This window comes from Vidua macroura, chromosome 18 (assembly GCF_024509145.1).
Source record: "Vidua macroura isolate BioBank_ID:100142 chromosome 18, ASM2450914v1, whole genome shotgun sequence".
In the NCBI taxonomy this organism is placed as follows: Eukaryota; Metazoa; Chordata; class Aves; order Passeriformes; family Viduidae; genus Vidua; species Vidua macroura.
This window is the reverse complement of record NC_071588.1, coordinates 10,763,135-10,783,138: the sequence shown is the minus strand read 5'-3', so window position 1 is coordinate 10,783,138 and position 20,004 is coordinate 10,763,135. Positions and strand designations below refer to the sequence as shown.

Below are 20,004 nucleotides of genomic sequence, written 5' to 3'. Positions count from 1 at the left end.
GGAGCCCTCCACAGAAATCTTGAGGATCCTGGATGTGATCTTATCATATGGCCAAAATGAATCATTCTTAGGGCTAGAAGAGCAAGATGAGGTCTCTTGTACTCACTCACTAGCTTAGATTTCCTGAAATTACTGTTTGTAGAACAGTAAAGCTCCTAAGTAAATGTTATGAAAGTCCCCTTGTGATAAACCTCATTGTAGAGGAAAAAAGTAAAATATGATCACTATCTGGAAGGAACACTGCACTTCCAAGCTGTATTATCACAAGTAGGGAAGATTGCTGGAGTGCATTGGAAGCATTTCAGAAACTTAGTATGAATTTTGCCTGTAACAGGAACTCCAGATTTGAGGTGAGCAGTATATCTACTCCTGGCATTCAGCATTTGGAGCATGCTAGCATTCCATAGATAAACCAAATAAAGGCTCAAATTGATTCCGTATCTGTCTTACTCCATACAGATTTTATAAGCCTGCACATATGTTTGGTCCTTCTCATTTCCATGCTGCTTTGATGGTGTGAAAGACCCACCATTAAATCCAAACATTCCCCATCCATAGGGAGCCTTCCCACATAATGCAGAGTGTCAGGCCCTAATGAACAGCACAGGTGGGGAGGCTGAAGGGGGTGTGCAAAGCTGCTCATTAGGGCTTTGAGGAACGTCGTGGGAAGAGTAAGAGCAGGGCTGGTGACTGCCTGAACTGCCAGCGTAGGGGGGAGTACAAGGAGTGCGTGAAGACCTACCATGCCGGCCTGTACTTCTGTTCCAAACCAGAAAGGGACTGCCTGGAACGCAAGGTATCCCTGTGCTCAGCAAGGGGGAGCTCTGAGACCCTACACAGCACCACAGCTGGTGCATAGGGTGCTGGAGAGAGAGCAGCTCCGTGGGCTCACTGCAGAAGTGAAGTCTCAGTCTCTTATCTTTTCTCTATTGTTGTTTTCTATGCCAAGATTTTTCACTCTCTGCAGGGAGAGCTGAATTACTTTTAACTACATGGGCATTGCACAGATGAAAAAGAGTGCTCCAGCTGAGGTGAGACTGCAGAGAGCAAACAATTCTGCTGATGGTAAATCATCCTGTGTCAGTTTCTGTTTGGGCCTGGAACCAATTCGAGACACTCGCACTGTTGCTCGTCCTCTTCAGGCTCTTTTCCTCTGCCATTGTCTAGTGCAGAAGGGAAGAACTGCACTGGGGTACCTTTCCTTGGTGGGAAGGGAGATGACAGGGAGCTGCACACAGAATTGCAGGAATAGTCTGGAACAGAGGTTTTAAAGCCCATCTGGCTTGACTTTGCTGTTTCCCTGCCTGCTGCAAAGGCTGGGAAAGGGCGACATCCAAGGCACAGGGGAGGAAGCACACTCTAGATGGTAGATTTAGTCACCTTCACTGAACCTCCCAAGTTCTCCATGCCCAGGGTTTTGGGTCATTTTCCAGAAGTAATGAACAAGCCGGTGTGTCAGTAGGAGAAATCTGACTGTAAGATGTGGGAGGCTCACTTGCACCACAGGCACCAAACCCTCTGGACCATTTGCATTGTGTGCTGCCCCCACTGGAGCTCATTATGTGAAATACCTTCCTCAGGCTGCTGGACTCAATTACAGTTTGCTCTGAGAATTTGCCCAGAAACAAAGACAAGATTTGCCAAATAGGAAGTAACTTTTATTTGCTTTGGGGAACTCCAACCCCACTTTCAGAGTTGGGTTGACCCAACAAAGCAGACCCACTTTCAGAGGAGCAGAAGAAAAATCCATTAAAAGGTACTCTCAACTCCTCTATCCAAGCTTCAGGAGGAACAGTTGTAAGAAAAGAGAAGAGCAAAAGCTGTTGTTTCAGCTAATTTCATGTCATGGCTTTTGGTATAGGAATTTTAGGCTCTCTCAGGCCTTTCTCACATGAGCAAACTTAATGATATCTTGGGGAATATTTTAAAAAGTGAAGTGCTCTGATCCTGTTCTAAAAGAGGTCAATTTTAGTAGTGCTGTATCAACTTAACAGAAAAAAGAAGGAACTTCTTCATCTCGGCCTCATATAGATGTTGTAGATATGCTCATTACCATATAGTAATAAACAATGCACAGGAAATTTACTGTTATGTTCATTTATTCTAAATCATCGTCCCGGTGGCTTAAAAGTACAATCAGTGGAGAGCTGGGGTAATGAATCTTCTGAGACTGATGCTGAAGAGACATCCTGACTCCTCTCCCACAGGATCAGCTGCAGAACTGGAGAGGAGGCAGGGAGGTTTAGTTACCTGTCACAGAACTCATTCCAAGACTTTAGACTGCTTGGCAATGCTCCCACACCTTCTCAAAATGCTGGCTCTACTGGCACTGAACCTGCAGCCTCTGGTTTTGACACACCAATGTTGTGTAAGTTTCAAGGAGGGGGAGAAGATGATGTGGATAGTGAGAAACTCAGCCCCAGCTCCTCTGCTAAGGAGGCATCAGCATCTTTTCTTACAGGAAAAGCCCCTACATGAAAACATGGTGTATGTGGAGATTCTGCTGTGCTTTAAGCATGATTTCTGCAATAGCTTTGGTTGGTGGGACAGCGGAACTGTGGACAGGACAGCTAAAGATGGAGAGAGATCTGTGAGCTTTGCTCACTGCCAAGCAGCAGAAACCTGAGTCATTGGAAAGTGGAGTCACCATTCAATGAGAGCAGAATGCAGCTGGGAGTCCTGAACTGTTCTTGCTTGGCTTCAAAGTGAAGCTGTCTCTCCTCTAACACAATACAGCCAAATATTGAAATGTGTTATGCATCTTAACGCCCTCTACCTTCTGCGGAAATTGGATGCTTTATGTATGCCTTAGATTCTGTGTTTTATTTGCTCTCTCTTGGAGTGGATTTGAATCGACAACAAAGCAAAAATGAACTTTGCATCCTGTGGTCAGTTGCCCTTGCTTTGCTACTTGACCTTTTAGCAGATGACTCTGGCATCCTTGTTTCCAACTGCTTGTTACAGTTCTTGTCAAAATATTAGTCCAGGACATGTTACTTGGAGTAGGAGGGGGCACTTGGAAAACCCCAACAATTAAATCCTTCAGAGCTAGAAGAGGGGGAGTGGTAGTTTCATGAAGAAGGTCAGGTCAAAAAGTTAGTGTTCTAGTTTGTGCCAGGTTCTGTATTTTACTCTGGACACAGTTTGATAGAGCTTACAATACCATCATAAGGATCAACAAAAAATCACTACCCGGTAGTGATGGATCTCCTGTTAGGAGTGTGGAAATTGCGCCTTTCAACAGAGATTACCTCCTGAGGGAGACCTATTGTACAGATTTAATTGTATTTCTCTCTTAATTCATCAGCTGCTAGTAATTACAATCTGCATTTTTGCAGGAAAATGGAAAAACAAAGCATCTAAACTGGCTACTGAGAATGTACTTAAATAAATCATGGGAGGGAGAGAAAATTACAATGCAAATAGTCTCAATCTTCTAAACAATTTAAATTGATTCCGTAGCTATTCATTAATTAAATAACATCTTCAAAAATGCATTATGGAAAATGTAGTGGCCTCACTGAAAGTAGTGCTGATTATAAGCAGATTAGCTTCTGGCATCTCAACAATATTTCATTTTTAAAGGGGTCAGATAGGAAGGAGTTTACCTTGTCAACCAACAGTTGACTTCCCCTCCTTGCTGGAAGATGTCAGCCTTATAGCCTGTGCTTCCAAATAATCTGTTACAAAAGCAATGCTCTTGTTCAGCTTCTATTTTGAACCTTTTTTCTTTTAAGTGACCACTGCAGTTCCTCTTGCCTCCTTTTCCTCTTTGCACACTCTACAGTATCCCACCAGTGCCACTGGATCCCCCAGCAGTCCCACATCGCCCTCCTGTGCTACAGCCTCAAATTACCTGGTCAAAATCCCCGTTCCCCCCTTCTCCTCTGGGGATAATTATAACAAAGGTATTTTGTCCTCAGACATGGTAGTCCAATTATCCTGTCCCAGTGAATGAAAAGGCACTGTTTAAAACAGCAAGGTAAGGCAAAAAAGTACTTTTTTTTCATCCTCATTCTGTTTCCTGATACGTGGAGATGGTTTCAGTGGAGAGAACTGGTGAGGCTGACGCGTGTGAGACTTGCTGCCCTCTCCTGGTACCCTCAGCACTGCATCTCACAGCTGCCTCTTGGATTGGAGTTTTCCCTTTTCTGAGATGAGTCCTGCAGGAGAGGAGGAAAGAAGCTTTATGGACTGAATTGATGATTTTTAAACAGCAGTGTTTGATTTGGATTAGCTGGACCAGTTTCAATCAGGTTTTGAATTGTCAGTTGCAAAGGCAACGATTGTGATTAAGTTCTCTGGAACTACAGGTGATCCCCTGTAGTTTTCTGATAGTAACAAATGGATTGGAATTCTACACTACTGAGTCTTCTGGATACTCCTACCCAATTCCCTGGGAATGCTAGCACTTACTATGTTTTTTGTTTATGATCATGGGAAATAGTATCATGTCCCATCAGAGCAGACCAATTACAGATTAAAATTTACATCCACTTTTTGGTGCAGTGAGCACATCTCAGTCTCAGCATTTGCTAGGAACCCATAATCTTACCCTGAAAGGTGACTGACCAGGGAAGGTACTCACCTTGTAAAAATAACTTTAATCCTGATAGCTACTGAAGCTCAGCTGGTTGGGTCATGTGCAAACAATCAAAGGCAGCAGCTCTCCACAGCGGAAATTCAGCTTTAAGGATGCAAAGTGATCTAACCTGGTGGGCCCAATGTTAAGGACTGCAATTGGCAGCTTCTTCTCCCGAGCAGCAAGAGCAAACCTGTAACCAGAGTACACCTGCAGGAGTACCAGAAAACAAAATTACAGGCAGCTTAGGCAAAAGAGGAGTTACAGAAAGGAATAAAATGGTTGCCATTGACAGTGGGAAAAGGGGCTGTACATACATGCTGTGTTAGGCAGCTGCACTGAGCTCAGGTAGGAAATGTCTTTGTTCAGGAGTGCACAGAATAGAACAGGTTTTAACCTCTCTCAGTGAAGGATTTGCAGTTTCATAGAAACTAAAACTTCAGAGCAGATTGAAGGGAAATGTCCTTGTCTTTTAGTAAATCTCTGCAGCAGTTTTTATTAGTTATCACAGGTACTTAAATGCTGCGCTTTGATGGTTCCTGCATGGCCCACCTTAGGTAGTACAAGAACCAACTTAAGGCATTTCAATCATTCCTGTACAGAGGATTATAAGCTTAAGAAGTGCAAGCTCAATGAATTTGTATCCAGTATCCTGAAGCCAAGAGAATCCCAATCAGGCAGCCTTGGTTTTATCTCCTTCTGGGAGGTGTTAAGAGTAAAGTTTTTTTTATGTAATAGACCTTGTTCCTGGAAAAAATTATCTTACATAAACACCGTTACAAAAGCTTCTATGGGTTTAGAAACCCCTGTTGTTTAGCTACCTTACCTTATAGATAAGAGGCTAGTGGAGAAAACACATTGTGATACAAAGGACAATACCAAGCAGCAGAGATATTTCAGCTCTCTTATTGAGAATTTAATAAAGAATGAGAGGTCCCAAAACCTGGTATTTTAGACAGTGTGCCACAAGGCCTAAAAAGCTACCAAAGGCTAAAAATTTCAGGTAAAAAAATGTGAGGAATTAATTGTGTCAGGTATCTTGTCTTTATGGACAATTGTGACCTGATGGAGGAGCCAGCAGAGAGAGGTCTGAATGGAGGTATTTACAGCAGCACGAAGTAGACTGGCAAGAGAGTGACAGGGAAGCCCAAACAGGTCACCCATAAAGCCAGATTCCAACCAAGGTAAAGATAAAATACAAAGAAGCTCTGCAAAGGCTGATCTGATCCACAAGCCATTTGTAGTCCTAAGCTGTGGCACCAAGGATCATTGCAGGCAGAGTAGCAGCAAAGTAGGAATGCAGTTTGGGAGGCAGACCTACTTACCTGCATAGAGGATCCTGCTATCAGCATGGAGTCTGATTCTGCCAGGCGTTGGTGTACAAAACTGACTTTTTCCTGGCTCACTGTGTCTCCAAAGAAGGTCACATCGGGCTTCAGGATTCCACCACATTTACGGCAGGCTGGGACTTGGAAATTGCGCACCTGCTCGTCCGTCAGGAAGACATCCCCATCCGGAGCCACTCCAAACGCTTCAGCTTTCCAAGTAGGATTCAGAGCTTCAAAGTGCTCCTGGAGCTCAGAACGCAAGATTTGGTCTCCACAGGCCAAGCAGAAAACCCTGAAATTCAGAGCAAAGTCTTAATGGAGAGTTTCATGTCAGCCGAAGATCTGGAGACTCTAACTTGTTCGTTAGGAGGCCTGTAATGATTTTCCACATTTATTTACCAAATAGTACAGGTCAAGGAGATGTCTTTCTACTCTGTTGCTTTGTAGGAATGCTCTAGAGGAAGTGCTTTCAACCCTGGCATGCATCCTCTCTCCCAGTTCATGCTGTGCTTTTTCATTTAGAAATTTTGGGTGATCCCAGACAGACTGTGATGGCCCTTCTGTAATACACATATCCTGTGCAATTCTGGCACTATCCACTCTGCTTAAGGTGGATAATCCTTGTATCCTCATGATCCCCTCGTTCTCTTTACTAAGAGGACATTTGCTGTACCAAGGAAAGGGGAAATGGATACAGGTTTCCAGGAAATGGATCCAAATAATGCTCCAAATGGAGTGGTGGTCATGTTTCTTAAATACCATGCTGTGAACAGCACTGGCTTGTGATCTTTTTCTCTACCCCAGCCCAATACCACCTTTGTGCCTGTCATCTGCAGGAATGCAGCATGGACATTTTGCCTCCTTTCTCAGCAGCTGACACTGCAGCTGCCTGTCAGTCACCACTGACAACCCCCCTGTGCCAGCAGCTGTACCTGTGTATGCAGCCGTGCAGCTCCGTCATGCGCTGGCTCCCGGCTTTGGTGTGAAGGGCATCCACGTTCTGGGTCACCAGCCAGTGCAGCTTGCCCAGCTTCTCCCAGTCTCTCAGTACCAGGTGTGCCTTGTTTGGCTGGTGGGAGGAGAACTGGGGCCAGCCCACGAAGTTCCTTGCCCAGTAGCGCTGCCGGGCACTGGCGCTGCGGACGAACTCAGCGTGCTGGATTGGCCGTCTGTCTGTCCTGGCGTAGAGCCCAACGCCCTCAGAGCGGTAATCAGGGATCCCTGACTCCGTGGAGATTCCAGCTCCAGTCATTACAAACAGCCTCTTGGAGTTAGAAACAAAGCGCTGCAGCTCCTCCACTTCCGCGGGATCTGGGGGAAGACAGGCTGGCACGAAAGTCAGGTTTGGAGAGGCTCTGGATATAGAACGGGATCTGAAATGATGCAGTCTGACAGCCCTGAAAACTCCAGACCACGTCCTGGCAGAGAACATGTTCAGCTAAAAGGCAAGAACAGAACACATGGCAGGTAAAAGAAAGCAAAAACCATGTCCTTAATGCCATTTGCTTGTGAGTCTCTGGGAAATGACACTGTTAAGTATTCTTTGCTCTCTTTTTAGTAAAGAAACAAATTATTTTGGGAACATGAACTAAAGCCCACCATCTAAGTATGTACTTTTGGAAGAGAGGAACACTGAGCACAAAGTTAACAACTCTGACTTGCAGGGTTCCTGCTGTTCTACCCTGGTGTGAAGGATGGCTGCCTAAGAGGACTTGTAAAGAGCAAAGAAAGACCTGTGCATGCAAAGGCTTTCCCATGTATGTGCAGCAGGCCAGAGAGGAAATGGCAGGAAAGCCAAGCACCTCACCCCAGAGGCACTGGCTGGTTCCTCCCCAGAAGAGACCCTTGTTCTGCATTTTTAACAGTCTGCCTGCTCCAAATCAGTCTTTTATATTTACCCCATTCTTTACACATGTTGTAGGAAGGGAAAGAAAAACAGCCTTGAATTTTTTTTTTTTTCCCTGACAAAGGCCTTGACTGGAGTTACTCCTGTGTGGCGTGTTTTGGTTGGTTTTTTTGTTTTTGTTTTTTACAAAGGCCTGGTGCAGAACAGGCCTTGAAATGGGACTGAAGATGATTAGGGCACTGTCTAAATGCCTCTGGCACCTCCTCTTCTGTGGGTGCCACCTCACCAGAGTCAGTGGGGAGTTGGGTGGGCACTGCTTTGCTTCTCCAGCAGACACAGGGGCCTTCTGAGAGAGAAGGGATCATCCAAAGTGATTGGGGCAGAAGGAACTGCCTGGCAGGTAGGAATGGGAGGGACACTCTGCTTAAGGGAGGAATGACATGCCCTGCTGGGGACAGGCAGGATGGATGGCTTTGCTGATTAAGTAGCCTGGAATTGTGTGCAGGACCTGTTGAGACACGAGTGGATGGGTTTGGACTTCGATTTTGTTTGGGCTTTCCAGCAGTCTGCAGTTCTTTCTCCATTTCACTGTTTTAAAACTGTTTTTTCTTGGCCTCACTATGGTTTTGCAAATAATGTACAAAAAGATTTGAAACCAACAATCCTGAGAATTGACTGTCTGGTATTTCTGCCTCCTTAAATCTCCCTAAGCAGGGGGCTTTGTACAAGATGTGGAAGACAGAGGAAGAACTTTACTTACTGATAAAAGGGAATGATCTCCTGAATGCTTAAACTTCAGATGTATTTAAATATTACTGTGTTTACTGTAAGACCTAGTACTGTTAGGTAACTGGGGGCTTAGATACATCTGAAGTTTAGGTGTTCAGCTCCAAGCATTGTGATACTAAATTGTTGCTAGTAGCAAAGGGTAGATTTGGCTCAGTTAGTCTTCAGTTCTCAAAGCTTTTTGTGATCATGAGTTAAAATACAGGGATGATTGGACAGACTCCATAGTCTGAATTGCTTTTTGTATCTAAGAAGTGATTCTGTTTGCAATGATTTTTGCTTTGTCTTGCTGTTTAGCAGGAGTTGTGTTGGGCATTCTCTCTAAAGAGGTTTAATTTCCCATATGAATTAATTAGAAGGGACAAAGTTTCCCAATAAACTAATTTGTTTTGAGAGTAACTTGTGTCATTATGCTCCCCAAAGGCTGTTAAGCCAGCTTGATGGTAATTAAATTGCTTTAACTGATGAAAACTCTTCATTCTTGCCCCTTATTATCAAAAGATCTCTCAGAAGGAAATGTTCAGAGGCAAAATGAAATAGAAATGTAATAAGGGTTGGCCCACAAGAGAGAGAAAGGAAAAATTACAGATACATTTAGATACATTTGAAAGCTGCTGTGAACCAGGTAAGGACTATGGAAGAGAAAATGTTAAAGGATGGAATACTTCTTGTCAAATACGAAGCTGCTTTTAAAATGAAAGTGCTCAGATTAAAAAAAAATAAAAAAACAAAACAACCAAACCTACTTTACATAACAAGTGAAACTCTTCAAACAAACCTACGAAGATCTGAGGCTAGAGTTTGTTTTTAACACACACCCAAGATGCTCCACAGGAAAAGATCAGGCAAGGTTAAGGAAGATAAATAGGATCCTACAAACGGCTACAGGCCAGAAATCCAAAGGGGCCCCCGCGCCACAAGGACCCGCACGTGTCTCTTGTGCTGTGACGGGGCGGGGACGGGGTGACAGCCGCACCGAACCCGGCTGATGGAAGAAGAGCCATGCGGTGAATAACGCTGAAAACTCACCTTTCATGCTGCTGCCGCCCGGCCGCGGAAGGACAGGGCTGGCCTACCGGAAGGGGAGCCCGCTGGGAAATGTAGTTCACGGGGAAAAAAAAGCACAGACACTACAACTCCCATGCGTCAGAGGGGGGCGGAGGGGCAGTGAAAGGTGTTCCCAACATCCTAACACCTGAGACAATTTGAAAACGCTCAGAGCTGCATAGCAGCCCTCGAGGAAACGTGTGAGGTTAAAATCCGAGTTCATTTGATAGAAATGCATGTGATAGCTTTGATAAAATGTATTGTAGGTGCTTGTCCTTATAAAAGATGTGTTTTCTTTTAACTGATACTGACATGTTTTAGGCTTAAAATGTGGCTAAAAAATTATGGAAGAAAAGTCCACTGAGGGCTGTTAAAGACATGTCTAGCCTGGGAATTAGAGCAGTGCCAACCTGTCTGGTGCTGACTCTGCACCAGACTCTGCAAACTCTGCATGTTTTTGCCTCTCTGCTTGGTGCAGGTTTCAGTCTCAATAATCACCTGATAATTTGTTTCATTTGCCTGGCAATAAGGAATTTGCATTCGGGTTTTTTTTTTTTTTTCCCTCCTTCTTTTTTGTTTTGTTTTGGTTCTGTGTTTGCTTTGTTCTTCTTCAAATGAAGCAAAAATTTCTGAGGAACAAATAATATGGGGAAGGCCAGACTGCTGTATGGTAGCAGCCTGATGCACTGGATGCCCAGCAGTCTTACAGACAAAGGGCTCTTTCTAAAGATTTGGGCTGCTTTTCAAATGTATTCATCAAAGAGCTCTTGCTAAACAGTTCAAAACATTGCAGAAAGTTTTAATGCATTTTTTTTTTCTCTTACAGTTATTTCAAACACCAGGTGAGCCTGAACGTCTGTGTAGTAGTGTGTAATTCTGTGATCACAAGGAAGAAGCGCATCCTGCTCGCTTGGTGTGCAGAGCCACCCTGCCTGTCCCTCTGCCCCTGGGCTAAGGTGTGGAGTGCAGCCTTGTTTTTGGCAGCGTCGTGAGTCTAAACGACTTTGAGTGATTTACACTTTAGGAGTTTAAACGTGTTTTAAACTGTTTGGGTGATGACTTTGCTTTGGTGGCACCCGGCAGACGCCGTTTCTCCCTGGTGCTCCTCGAGAGTGCCCTCCCTGTTCCGTGCGCTCCCTCTCGGGGTGGAAAACGGCGATTTTTGGCCAGTGCCCCAGCTCGAGCAGTGCTCATTACCATAGTGCCCTCCCGGCAACCTCCGCGGGTCCCGGCGGTGCCACCGGCTGCCGGTCGATCCCTCCGTCGCCTCCCGGTGCATCCCCGGCCGCCGCAGGGCGGCGCGGGCTGCGGGCGGGGGCGGCGGGCGGGGGGCAGCGGGACCACCCGCACCCGCTCTGAGCGCAGCGGGGGCGCGGCGGCCGTGGGGCCGGGAGGGCGGGGGGGCAGGGCAGCCTTGCGCAGTGGCAGTATCGTAGCCGATGAGGGTGTTCCGAGGTGCGATTATTGCTAATTGAAAACTTTTCCCAATACCCCGCCATGACGACTTGAAATATAGTCGGCATTGGCAATTTTTGAGAGCCTCTTCGGAGGCGGATTATGTGTGGTCAAAAGATAGATATGTGGGGACGAAGAAGTGGGTGTCGCGTTTAGGATCTCGGTCTCAGAAGTGGGGATCACTCAGCACTTGGGTTACTGCAAGTCTCGTTTCACTGATCGTTCCTCCTTCAGCACCTTTGAAAAAAGAAGACAGACAGCGATCTCTTAATCTAAAAGCGCGTTCAGTTTATTAAACCGTGTCTCTTGCTGGAGCAGGTGGTGGGGATGCTCGGGATGGACTCGTGCTGGGATGGGGCTCCCCGGCGCTGTGGCCGCTCGGGGCTGGCTGGGGCTCACGGCCCGCGGTGCCCGGGCTCGGTACGGCGGGGATGCGCGGGAAGGGCCCCTCGGTCCGCGCGGGGCGGCCCCGGTGACGTCACGCTTACTTTGCATATTCCCTCCCAGCAGCCTTCGCGGGTGTAACGGGGGCCCGGAACGGAGATCAGAACGGAGCGCCCCGGTCCCGGCGGGGCGCGGAGGGCGCGGGGCGGGCGGGGGGCACGGCTGGAAGCATCGCTGGGAGGGTGCAGGCAGGAGCGGGCGGGCGGTAGGACTCGCCGCGAGCTTGGCGGCAGCCCCGGGGCGAGTGGTGGCAGCGGCGGGTTAGCCCAGTCAGCTTTGCGCAGTGGCAGTATCGTAGCCAATGAGGTTAATCCGAGGCGCGATTATTGCTAATTGAAAACTTTTCCCAATACCCCGCCATGACGACTTGAAATATAGTCGGCATTGGCAATTTTTGACAGTCTCTACGGAGACTGAATATGGTGGTGAAAGATAGATTTAGATTAAGATCAGGCTGGTCAATTATATTCTGGTTTATGTTTCCAGTCCTCTTGCATCCCGAGGCTGGAGAGGTTTTTTACGGAAGATAGTACGGCTTTTGTTCTTTCAGCGCTGCTGGGGTTTGCTGCCGCCAAAACCACGGTTTAATAAAATGAGGGCGCTCTTACATGAAAAGCTCGTTTCTTTTTTTCTCAGAGTTACTGAAAAAGGAATCGGTCAGTGAAAACGGAAGTGGAGGGGGCTTAGGTGCTGGAGAAAGGTTTCTGGAGTAGCTCTTGTTGAGCAGGATCCTTAGGAGAGCTCAGCCTCTCAACAAGCAGGGAGGAATCTAGGGGGAATGAAAGTCTGAATCGTGCTTCCCCAGCTGCAGGAGTCCTCTAAAATCCATTAGGGAACACTTAGTGTAAAGTACTGTAAACTCCATTTTGTGTGCAGTTCTTTATTGACATCACTTGCTTTAAGAAAAAAAAAAAAAAAAAAAACAATAGAAAAAGGCTCCTTATTGTCAAAGAAATCACAAATCTTTACTCTGGAAAAAGCAGCTGCTGGTGCCAACTCCTATTCTATAAGTAAACCCCATCCTTTCCTAATTTGCAGCAATTGAATAGCTAGGCAGGCCCTGCGGAGGGAGACTAATGACCACTGCACACCAGCTCCGCTGCAGCTGGGAGCAGCTGCCCTCCGTGGCTGTGTGAGTGAGATGTACCTTCTGCTGCTGACAGCTTGCCTCTGACATTCTCTGTATGGGCAGAGAATCAGATCCACGTGTGCCACCCCGATGCTCCTACCCTGCCGGTTAGACCTTGAGCTGGGCAGCTGCTTGAAACTTTGGTAAAGTAGAAAACTTAGTAGTGAACATCAGTGTTTCCTCTTAATAATTACTATTATTTTTTTAAATAACATTCAGTCATGCTGGGATATTATACACAACAGTGACCAAGAGTGACAGTGAAACCTCATAGATTGCCTTTGTCCCCCCATTTGTTCCTATTGCCAGCAATATCAATTGAAATCAAACCCTGAAGCACAGGAATGCCATTACCCTTTGGCAAAATAAGCCACACTGGGAAATAGCAAAGGATATGTAGTTTGTAGTGAGTCATACACTTCAGGTAATTTCTTGATTATTATAAACTGTGTTGATAAGTATTGGATTTATCACTTGATTGTTTCTCATCTTTACTGCCAGAATTGTCTGTGATAATGCCTTGGTGTGGTGCTTTCAATCTGCATTGCAAAGTCATGTCCTACACCTTATGCCAGAAACCAAGTTTGTTAATTTTGCTGTAATAGATCCTTTCAACAAGCGTGAAGTTGGACCTCGAATGTGGGAGTTGCATGCTGTGATTTACTGCTATTGCCTGAAGCCTAAAGCTCTGATTGAAATTTTCCCCTTGCATTCACCTGAAGAAAGAGCAAAATCCCCTTGCATGATGTTCATGTGGCACAGCACAGAGGGCAAACACTGCAATGAAGGCGCTGTCATTGCTCTGCAGTTTCAAGTCACTCTCTGGAAAGTGCACAGGTAAGTTCTAAACATGCCTCACAGGCCAGTGTAGCTTTATTTCTGTTCTCTGACACAGGTTGCAAGTAACGATGCTTTTCTTTGCTGGTATTATGAAATGAGCTGGATCACTCCTGTTTGGCAGCCAGTGTGAAATGACAGGGCACAGGTGGACAGTTAATCCATCAACTCTGAGGGTCCTGTGTGTGGTCAGTGGTCAGCGCCACTTTGAGGGACTTGGTCTGTAACTGGTAAATGACTCTTCAACAAGAGGGAAAGATGCCTTGAGCAAGTACTCTGGACACAGATGGTGTGGAGTCAGGAATACTCTGAACACGGATTGTGTGGAGACAGGCAGCCCTAAAGTTCAGCATTTTGTTGATGTTAACTCACTGTCTAACTTCATTTCCAGTTCCTCATTCCCATCTGCAAATGGGGGTGGTAACTTCTTGTTACACCTTCTGTGAAAGACAAGGGTAGATCAAAATGTCTCAGCCACAGGGCACAGCATAAGAAGAAGGCCTGTGTTTTTCTAGCAGCAAGCAGGTATTTGTGAGTCAGGAAGAGTCTGAGCCAAAGAGCAGGTGAGGAAACAGGAGTTCAAGGTATTGGGAAGGGCAGAGCTTGAGCCCACAACACTGAGAAGTTGCCTTGGCAGCTAGGGTTTTAACCTGCCCCTAACTCCTTTAGCTCTCATGGGAGGGTTAGGGACTGGCAATTTTAAGTAAGAAATGTCAATGTGTGAAGAATTCAGTTATGAACAGCACCTGGCTGTGAGCAGGTTGCTTTTAAAAGCAGGATGCCTAGAGGATAGTATCACTCATGGACAGCCCTGCCTTCCCACCCCACCAACCCTTTCAATGCAGTGCAGAAGCCATAGGCAAAGCTTTAGAAATAATGACTTTATTTTTTTGTTTTTAACACTGAGCATCTTGGACACAACCCATTTCTTGTGGGTTCAACCCTAACTGGTTCTATGACAGCTTAATTTCAGCCCTGAGACACAATAGAAACTGCTTTCTTGATTTACATTCACTTCCAGACTCCCAAAGGACACTGTAGGAAGCTGAAAATAAAACCTGCATACCAGGCTACAATATGAACAGAGCACAGTAGGCACTTTATGCAGAAGTAAAAATACAACCCAAGTTGAGGCACATGCTTGTCACATGGTGGAGGAAACATGCAGACCCCAGGAAAGGACACGTTTCTAATGACTTTAGGTCTGCTCTGTGACCAGCCAGCGCTAGTGGTTCATGTTGCTCCACCTGGGGACATGCATCCTGAAGTTGTCATTGTATAGCCAGTGATGGATTTTGAGAAAATTTAACAGTCCCGGCAAATAATGTTTTACATTTTGCTGAGGGAGACCAGCAAGGTGGATGTCAGGTGAAATCTTTGGCATGGATGGTGAAGCATGCAATGAAAGTCTTTCCTTACATTTGTGTTGTACTTAGATCTCAGTAAGGATATTATTTTGTGACAACTGTATTTGGAGTTAAAGCTGGAATGAATTTCTTGGAGGTTTTTGACTATTCGTAAGCATTGGCTGGGATGAGGGAGGAGATATTTCCCTGCCCCCCTAGCGATAATTCCCATTAAAGCATGACTTAACACAGGAAATAATGATGTCTGACTTGTGCTAGCAGGGGAAACTGGGCATGTTTGTGCCTAGAGAGTGAAAAATACAACACTGGAGATTGCTCACAGCTGACCTCACGGTCTCTGTTTAATGGAAATACAATTCCGTAATCAGCTCAACAACAGGACATGTGCTGCTCAGTTCTGGGAACATTCTCTGACTTGGTAGTCATTTTGTAAGGAAAAGAGCTACAAGAGTCATGTTTCCTGGATCCTTGGCAGTTCCCACACTGATATTTTTTGGTGTATCTCTCATCAGATTAAGAAGTGGACATTTGGGCTGAGCAACTGCATTTACTGCCATGTCAACTTGGCTGGAGCACAGTGGGAAACAGTAGCTCTGATGAGGGTTGTGCTGTGCTGTGGCTCAGACAAAGTGAGGCCTTTGCTGCCTTGGAGTGTTGTTTTATAGAGGTTTGAAAGGAAAAGCACGTGGGAAATGATGGTTCTAGACCATCACATGAGAAATCCCAGAGGGCTGTTACAGTCTTTGAACACAGCAAAGGAGAAGTAGCTGGTGACTTTCCTTTATGATGGCCACAGCGTATGGAAAATTGTTCAGGAAAGGTTTCTGCTGCCCAGCTTCCCTGGGATGGGTAAATCAGCTGAGGCTCTGAAATGTTTGTTTGAAGGTTTTGGGGCACAGCCCTACCGCAGCACTCAACAAGCCCAGCGCGGCCGCATCCCTGCCCCGGGAGCACATTCCTCTGGGAAAGGTCCTGCTCCTGCAGGGAACAGTGCGGGGCTCGTGTCGCGTTCCCGCTCAGTCTCGGACGCGCGCGGGGCCGCAGGCGAGCGGGACAGGCTTCTCCCCGGGCACACCCCGCGGGTGGCGGCTCTGGGCGCTGCCGCCTCGCCCGGCATTTCCCGGGGCCCTTTCCCGGCCCCGCTGCCCTGTCCGCGGCCGGGCTGGCGGCTCCCGCGGCGGCCGCCAGGGGGCGGCGCGGAGCGCGCGCAGCGGGGGCGCGCGGGCGGGCGCGCGCGGGGGCGGGCCGGGAAAGTTGCGGGCTCTGGGGCGGCGGCGGCACCGGCGGGGCGGGAGCGGCTCCGGGCGCGGCGGCACCGGCACCGGGCGCGACGGCACCATGGACGACTTGGGTGAGTTCCGAGCTGCGCGGGCTCCCCGCGGCGGGAGGCGGCGGCGGCCGCGGCCCTCCCGGCCACGCTGCGCCCCTCGGCGCCGCGGGGCTCGGGCCGCGCCTGTCGGCGTCCGGGGACGTGTCGCTCCCCGCGCACCGCGCCGGCCTGTCCGGCTCCCCGCGCCGCCGCCCGCCCCCGGGCCCCCGCGGCTGGGCTGTCCCGGGGCCGCCGCCGCCCGCCCGCAGCCAGGGCAGGCGGAGGCTATCCCGGCCGGGAAGGGCGCCCTGCGTTCCTGTGCCCGGAGCAGCGTGCAGCGTACTCGGGTTTCAGCAAACATCTCCTCCCCTGCCCCGCCGCAGCCTCTCCAGCCTGTTCTCGGGCGAGATCTGAACTTTGCGCGGGTACGGAGTGGGGAGCCCTGGGGGGATAAGCGGAGCCCAGCCGCGCTCGGAGCTCATCCTTGTCCTCCCTCTGCTTCTCCCAGGTGTGCTGCGTTATACGGTTTTCCCCGAAACCATGTAATGGAGAAATGTCAGGCAACTGGTCTCAAGGGAAAGATCTAGAGAATTTGAGTTCCTTTGGTACCAAGCCGGAAAGGGTGTGGATCTGCCAAAATCCCTTGTGCTCTGGGAGGCATTAGGACGACTGAGTTCCGCTTATGAAACTGATTAAATCAGACACTGGGGAGGGGCTGTGATCCGTTACTTCCATCCTACCTTTAATAGAAACCAGACGTTCAGTTGACATATAGTCCAGGAAAATTGCAGGTTTATTTCTGGACCTCGAAGCTCACATTACGGTGATGGCATAAAGCTGGTGGTCACACCTTCAGAAAATAGACTTTGAATTGGGCTAATGATAAAACTTACAGGGTAAGGAGTCCATCTGCTGCGTGGCTTTGTGGTGAAAGGTGTGCCCATGGAGCATTCATCCTTGGGAGTGAAACCCTCTGCTTCAGTGAAGTAGCTGTTGGTGGAAACAAAAGTAATTTCTGCTGCAGCTTCTTCTCATGGTTATTGTTCCTTTAAGTGGAGACAGCTTTGTTTACCTTTTCTCATATCCCTCATTCTGGTTATCTCTTGGAGATTTGGTGCGAGTTCCTAGCGTGTTCAGGAATGCATTGCTAGTCAGAACAGGATTCACCCAGTCTGTGTATTGACTTGATGAGTAGCCCTTCAAGGTGAGCATACAGGTCTGTGTAGGGCTGGTTTAGTGTCTCACCAGCATGCTCTTCAGTAAACCATGGCAGCCTCACTGTGCCCACTGCAAGAGCTGCATTCCTAAACAGTGCTAGTGTGACTTCCCAGTTGTTGGAATAGGCTGCTGCAGTCCCTTAACATTTTTTCTTTCCTCTGTAGGAGAATTAGAGGTGAACTGCAAAGAAATTGTGAAAAAGATCTGAAATTGTGCCTGGTTTGTTTTTTTCTGAGCTCTAAAGTGTATTGGGACAACCAAAAGTTAGACCTTTTAGTCTGAGCAACTTGATTTCATCAAGTCTTAATTACACTGCGTCTGTCTCAATTTTTGTGCAGCCTTTCAGACTGGACAAGATCTAATTAACAGTAGGCAGCTGAACAAAAAAGTGTGACCTTTTCTCTCTCTAAGCTTTTCTGTGGTGTACAGAATTCACCACGGAAAAGCACACCAGCTGTTTTCCCTCTGCGAATCATTGTTAGCCCCAAAATGGCTCACTTATGCTCTAAAGCCATTCACCTTGGGATGCACACATAACGGATACAACTCCCCTCAAATAAGTCAGACTTTCGAACTCAAGTGAGAGTTGTTTGTTTTTCTTTCCTCATTATCTATGGGTGGATTATCTGAGTTGTGGATTAACTGTGCCATGGATACAGACGTCTGCACTGGCTCTGTCCAGAGTCAAGCTGGTTAGGCAGGACTTGTTGGTCCAGGCACAGTGCCATGTGGACAAAGCTGCTCTGCTTCCAGCGGCAGTTTTGGCCCAAAAGGAGTTTGGTATTGAGCTGGGACTTGTTGGTGCAGAGTTGATGTCAACTAAAATCAGCTCAGATACTTCCACACCTCGCTTCTGAATCTGTGTGGCACAGAAATGAGCAGTGAGTGAAGAGCCTTGCTGGCATGAGTAAACCCCTCACAGAGACCATTGGTGTGTCTGTTCTTAACTCCCTGCCTTTATCAAAAATCGCCTCCCTTTTCCTAGAACTGGAGGATTTGATCAGTGTGTACATGTCCACTGTAAAATGGAGGTCCAGAAGTATCTCAGTTTCATTCTTGGACTGGAGAGTTTATGAAACCATATGAGAATGGACTTGTCTTGCTTTGAGGATTCGTTTGGAATTGAAAAAAACCCTTTGCTCCCTTTCTACCCCCTCCCCCAGTGTTGAAGAAGCTCACACAGGAAACTTTCTGCAGGCTGGAGCCGTGCACCCTGTTGTTCTGGAGGAGCCTCTGTGGCACAGGACACACAGTGCTGGGCTGGATGTAAACTAGAACAGCCCGTGGTGGGAAGGGGGAGGAGAGCAGCTGGCCAGGCTTGTCCAGATTGTCTCCCTCCAGTCTCTCTGAGGAAGTGCATTTTGCGGATGTGCTTGGAGTTTGACAGGAAGTTTGCTGAATGAATTTGCCGTTCTGCAGTGCTGTAAATTGGCACAGAGAGTACAGCTTTGTCCTAAAGAGTGAGAATCCAGATTTGGGGCTCTTGCCCCTTTCAGGGGATTGCCAAAGCACAGCCTGTGCTTCCAGCACACAAATGACTATGCACACATGCTTCAGAGAATCTGAGACACTGAATGAAATGCTGAGTTACTGGTTCTGTGGTGCTACCTTGTCTAAGTAGTATGAGGGAACAGATCCATTAGGATCTGCTTGTTGCAGAGGAAGAAACCTAATTTGTGTAACCTTGTGTAACAATTTGTCATGTATTTATGGTGAGAGGAGTAGGAGAAGAGAAACTTTACTTTTGCTTTAGTCAGAATACTGTTTGATTTTGACTCCAAAATTATTTTACAGCCTTTTTCTGGAAGGCTTATTTGCAAACACTACTTGGAAACCTTTTGGTAACTCCAGACAGAAATGGTGTGGCTTTTAGAAGCTTTCGTTTGATGAAATTCTCACTTCTCTACTGCTATTAAATTTTTTGTTGTTGTTTTCAAAGGCTTCAGATATTTTTACACCGGATTTTCCAATTGAAAACAAAACAGCATTCACTGGAGCTTGTAAAAGGTGTTTTATAAAGAAGTTATATCTGTTTAATGGGGACGTATTTATGGCAGTGTTTTGTCTGTCCACGTCAACTAGATTGTGGGCTGCTTTTTTTTAGGTGTGCTTGCTCACTTCTAGAAGGATTTTTTTTTTGCATAAGGTTTTTCTAGCAATTTGACTTCAAAATTCTGGGTGCACAGTTCAAGGGCACAAGAGATTTTGCTTTATTAGTTGTTTTCCTCTGTTTTAGGAACTCTAATCCACCCTCTCTTCAGTGTTTAATCCTCTCAAGATTGACTTTAAAGGGAGCAATCTTGCCTTTGATTTTTAATGGGAGTGTGGAGGGAGGTGCACGTGTTTCCATCTGTCATCTGTCCTAACATTTGGAAGATTGCTGTGCTCTACAGGGCGGTGCTGTCTGTCCCTTTCCAGAGGGGGATGCTTGCCTGTTTCTGACTCAGTTTCTTTAGTTTGGGAGTCATATGCTGTGGGTTTTGGGCTCACTTGACTAAAAGTTTGCTGTGAAATTGCTTATGGTCAGCTACGCCCAGGAAATGGTATTGGGGAGAAGCACTGGTAAAGTAATTTGGTGCCTTGGTTTTCTACTGGCTCAGATTTCTGAGTCCTTCCTGCTGCTGGGCGAGAAGACTGTAAACAGAACTAATACTCT

At 47.0% G+C, this 20,004-nt stretch overlaps 2 protein-coding genes and 2 non-coding genes across 13 annotated transcripts in view; 3 read left to right on the top strand and 1 right to left on the bottom strand.

Annotated features, from left to right (window-relative positions):
- Nucleotides 1-20,004, top strand: part of PXN (paxillin) — a 62,154-nt gene that overhangs the window by 883 nt on the left and 41,267 nt on the right. For 2 of the 7 annotated variants that reach the window (XM_053993452.1, XM_053993451.1), the window contains 2 exons: nt 10,416-10,431; nt 13,223-13,454. In XM_053993452.1, coding sequence (XP_053849427.1) covers nt 13,400-13,454 — 55 coding nt within the window. In that variant the 5' untranslated portion in view covers nt 10,416-10,431; nt 13,223-13,399. Of the gene's footprint in view, nt 1-9,602; nt 9,795-10,415; nt 10,546-13,222; nt 13,455-16,114; nt 16,173-20,004 lie in introns of those variants that run through there. The other 5 variants (XM_053993448.1, XM_053993449.1, XM_053993450.1 and 2 more) reach the window with 4 other exon arrangements.
- Nucleotides 1,377-9,602, bottom strand: SIRT4 (sirtuin 4). 4 transcript variants are annotated; one of them, XM_053993458.1, is made up of 6 exons: nt 9,572-9,602; nt 6,843-7,348; nt 5,908-6,202; nt 4,589-4,792; nt 3,857-4,163; nt 1,377-2,221 (listed from the first exon to the last, which is right to left on the bottom strand). In XM_053993458.1, the coding sequence occupies exons 2-4, from the start codon at nt 7,340-7,342 to the stop codon at nt 4,640-4,642; spliced, it is 948 nt and encodes a 315-aa protein (XP_053849433.1). In that variant the 5' UTR covers nt 7,343-7,348; nt 9,572-9,602; the 3' UTR covers nt 1,377-2,221; nt 3,857-4,163; nt 4,589-4,639. The 4 variants fall into 4 exon arrangements, with proteins under 4 accessions (XP_053849433.1, XP_053849431.1, XP_053849432.1 ...); XM_053993456.1 differs by lacking the exon at nt 1,377-2,221 and having other exon boundaries at nt 3,429-4,163; XM_053993457.1 differs by lacking the exons at nt 1,377-2,221; nt 9,572-9,602 and having other exon boundaries at nt 3,429-4,163; nt 6,843-7,642.
- Nucleotides 11,000-11,140, top strand: LOC128816599 (U4 spliceosomal RNA). The gene has a single exon (XR_008439963.1). It is a non-coding gene; the product is annotated as a U4 spliceosomal RNA (small nuclear RNA).
- Nucleotides 11,761-11,901, top strand: LOC128816598 (U4 spliceosomal RNA). The gene has a single exon (XR_008439962.1). It is a non-coding gene; the product is annotated as a U4 spliceosomal RNA (small nuclear RNA).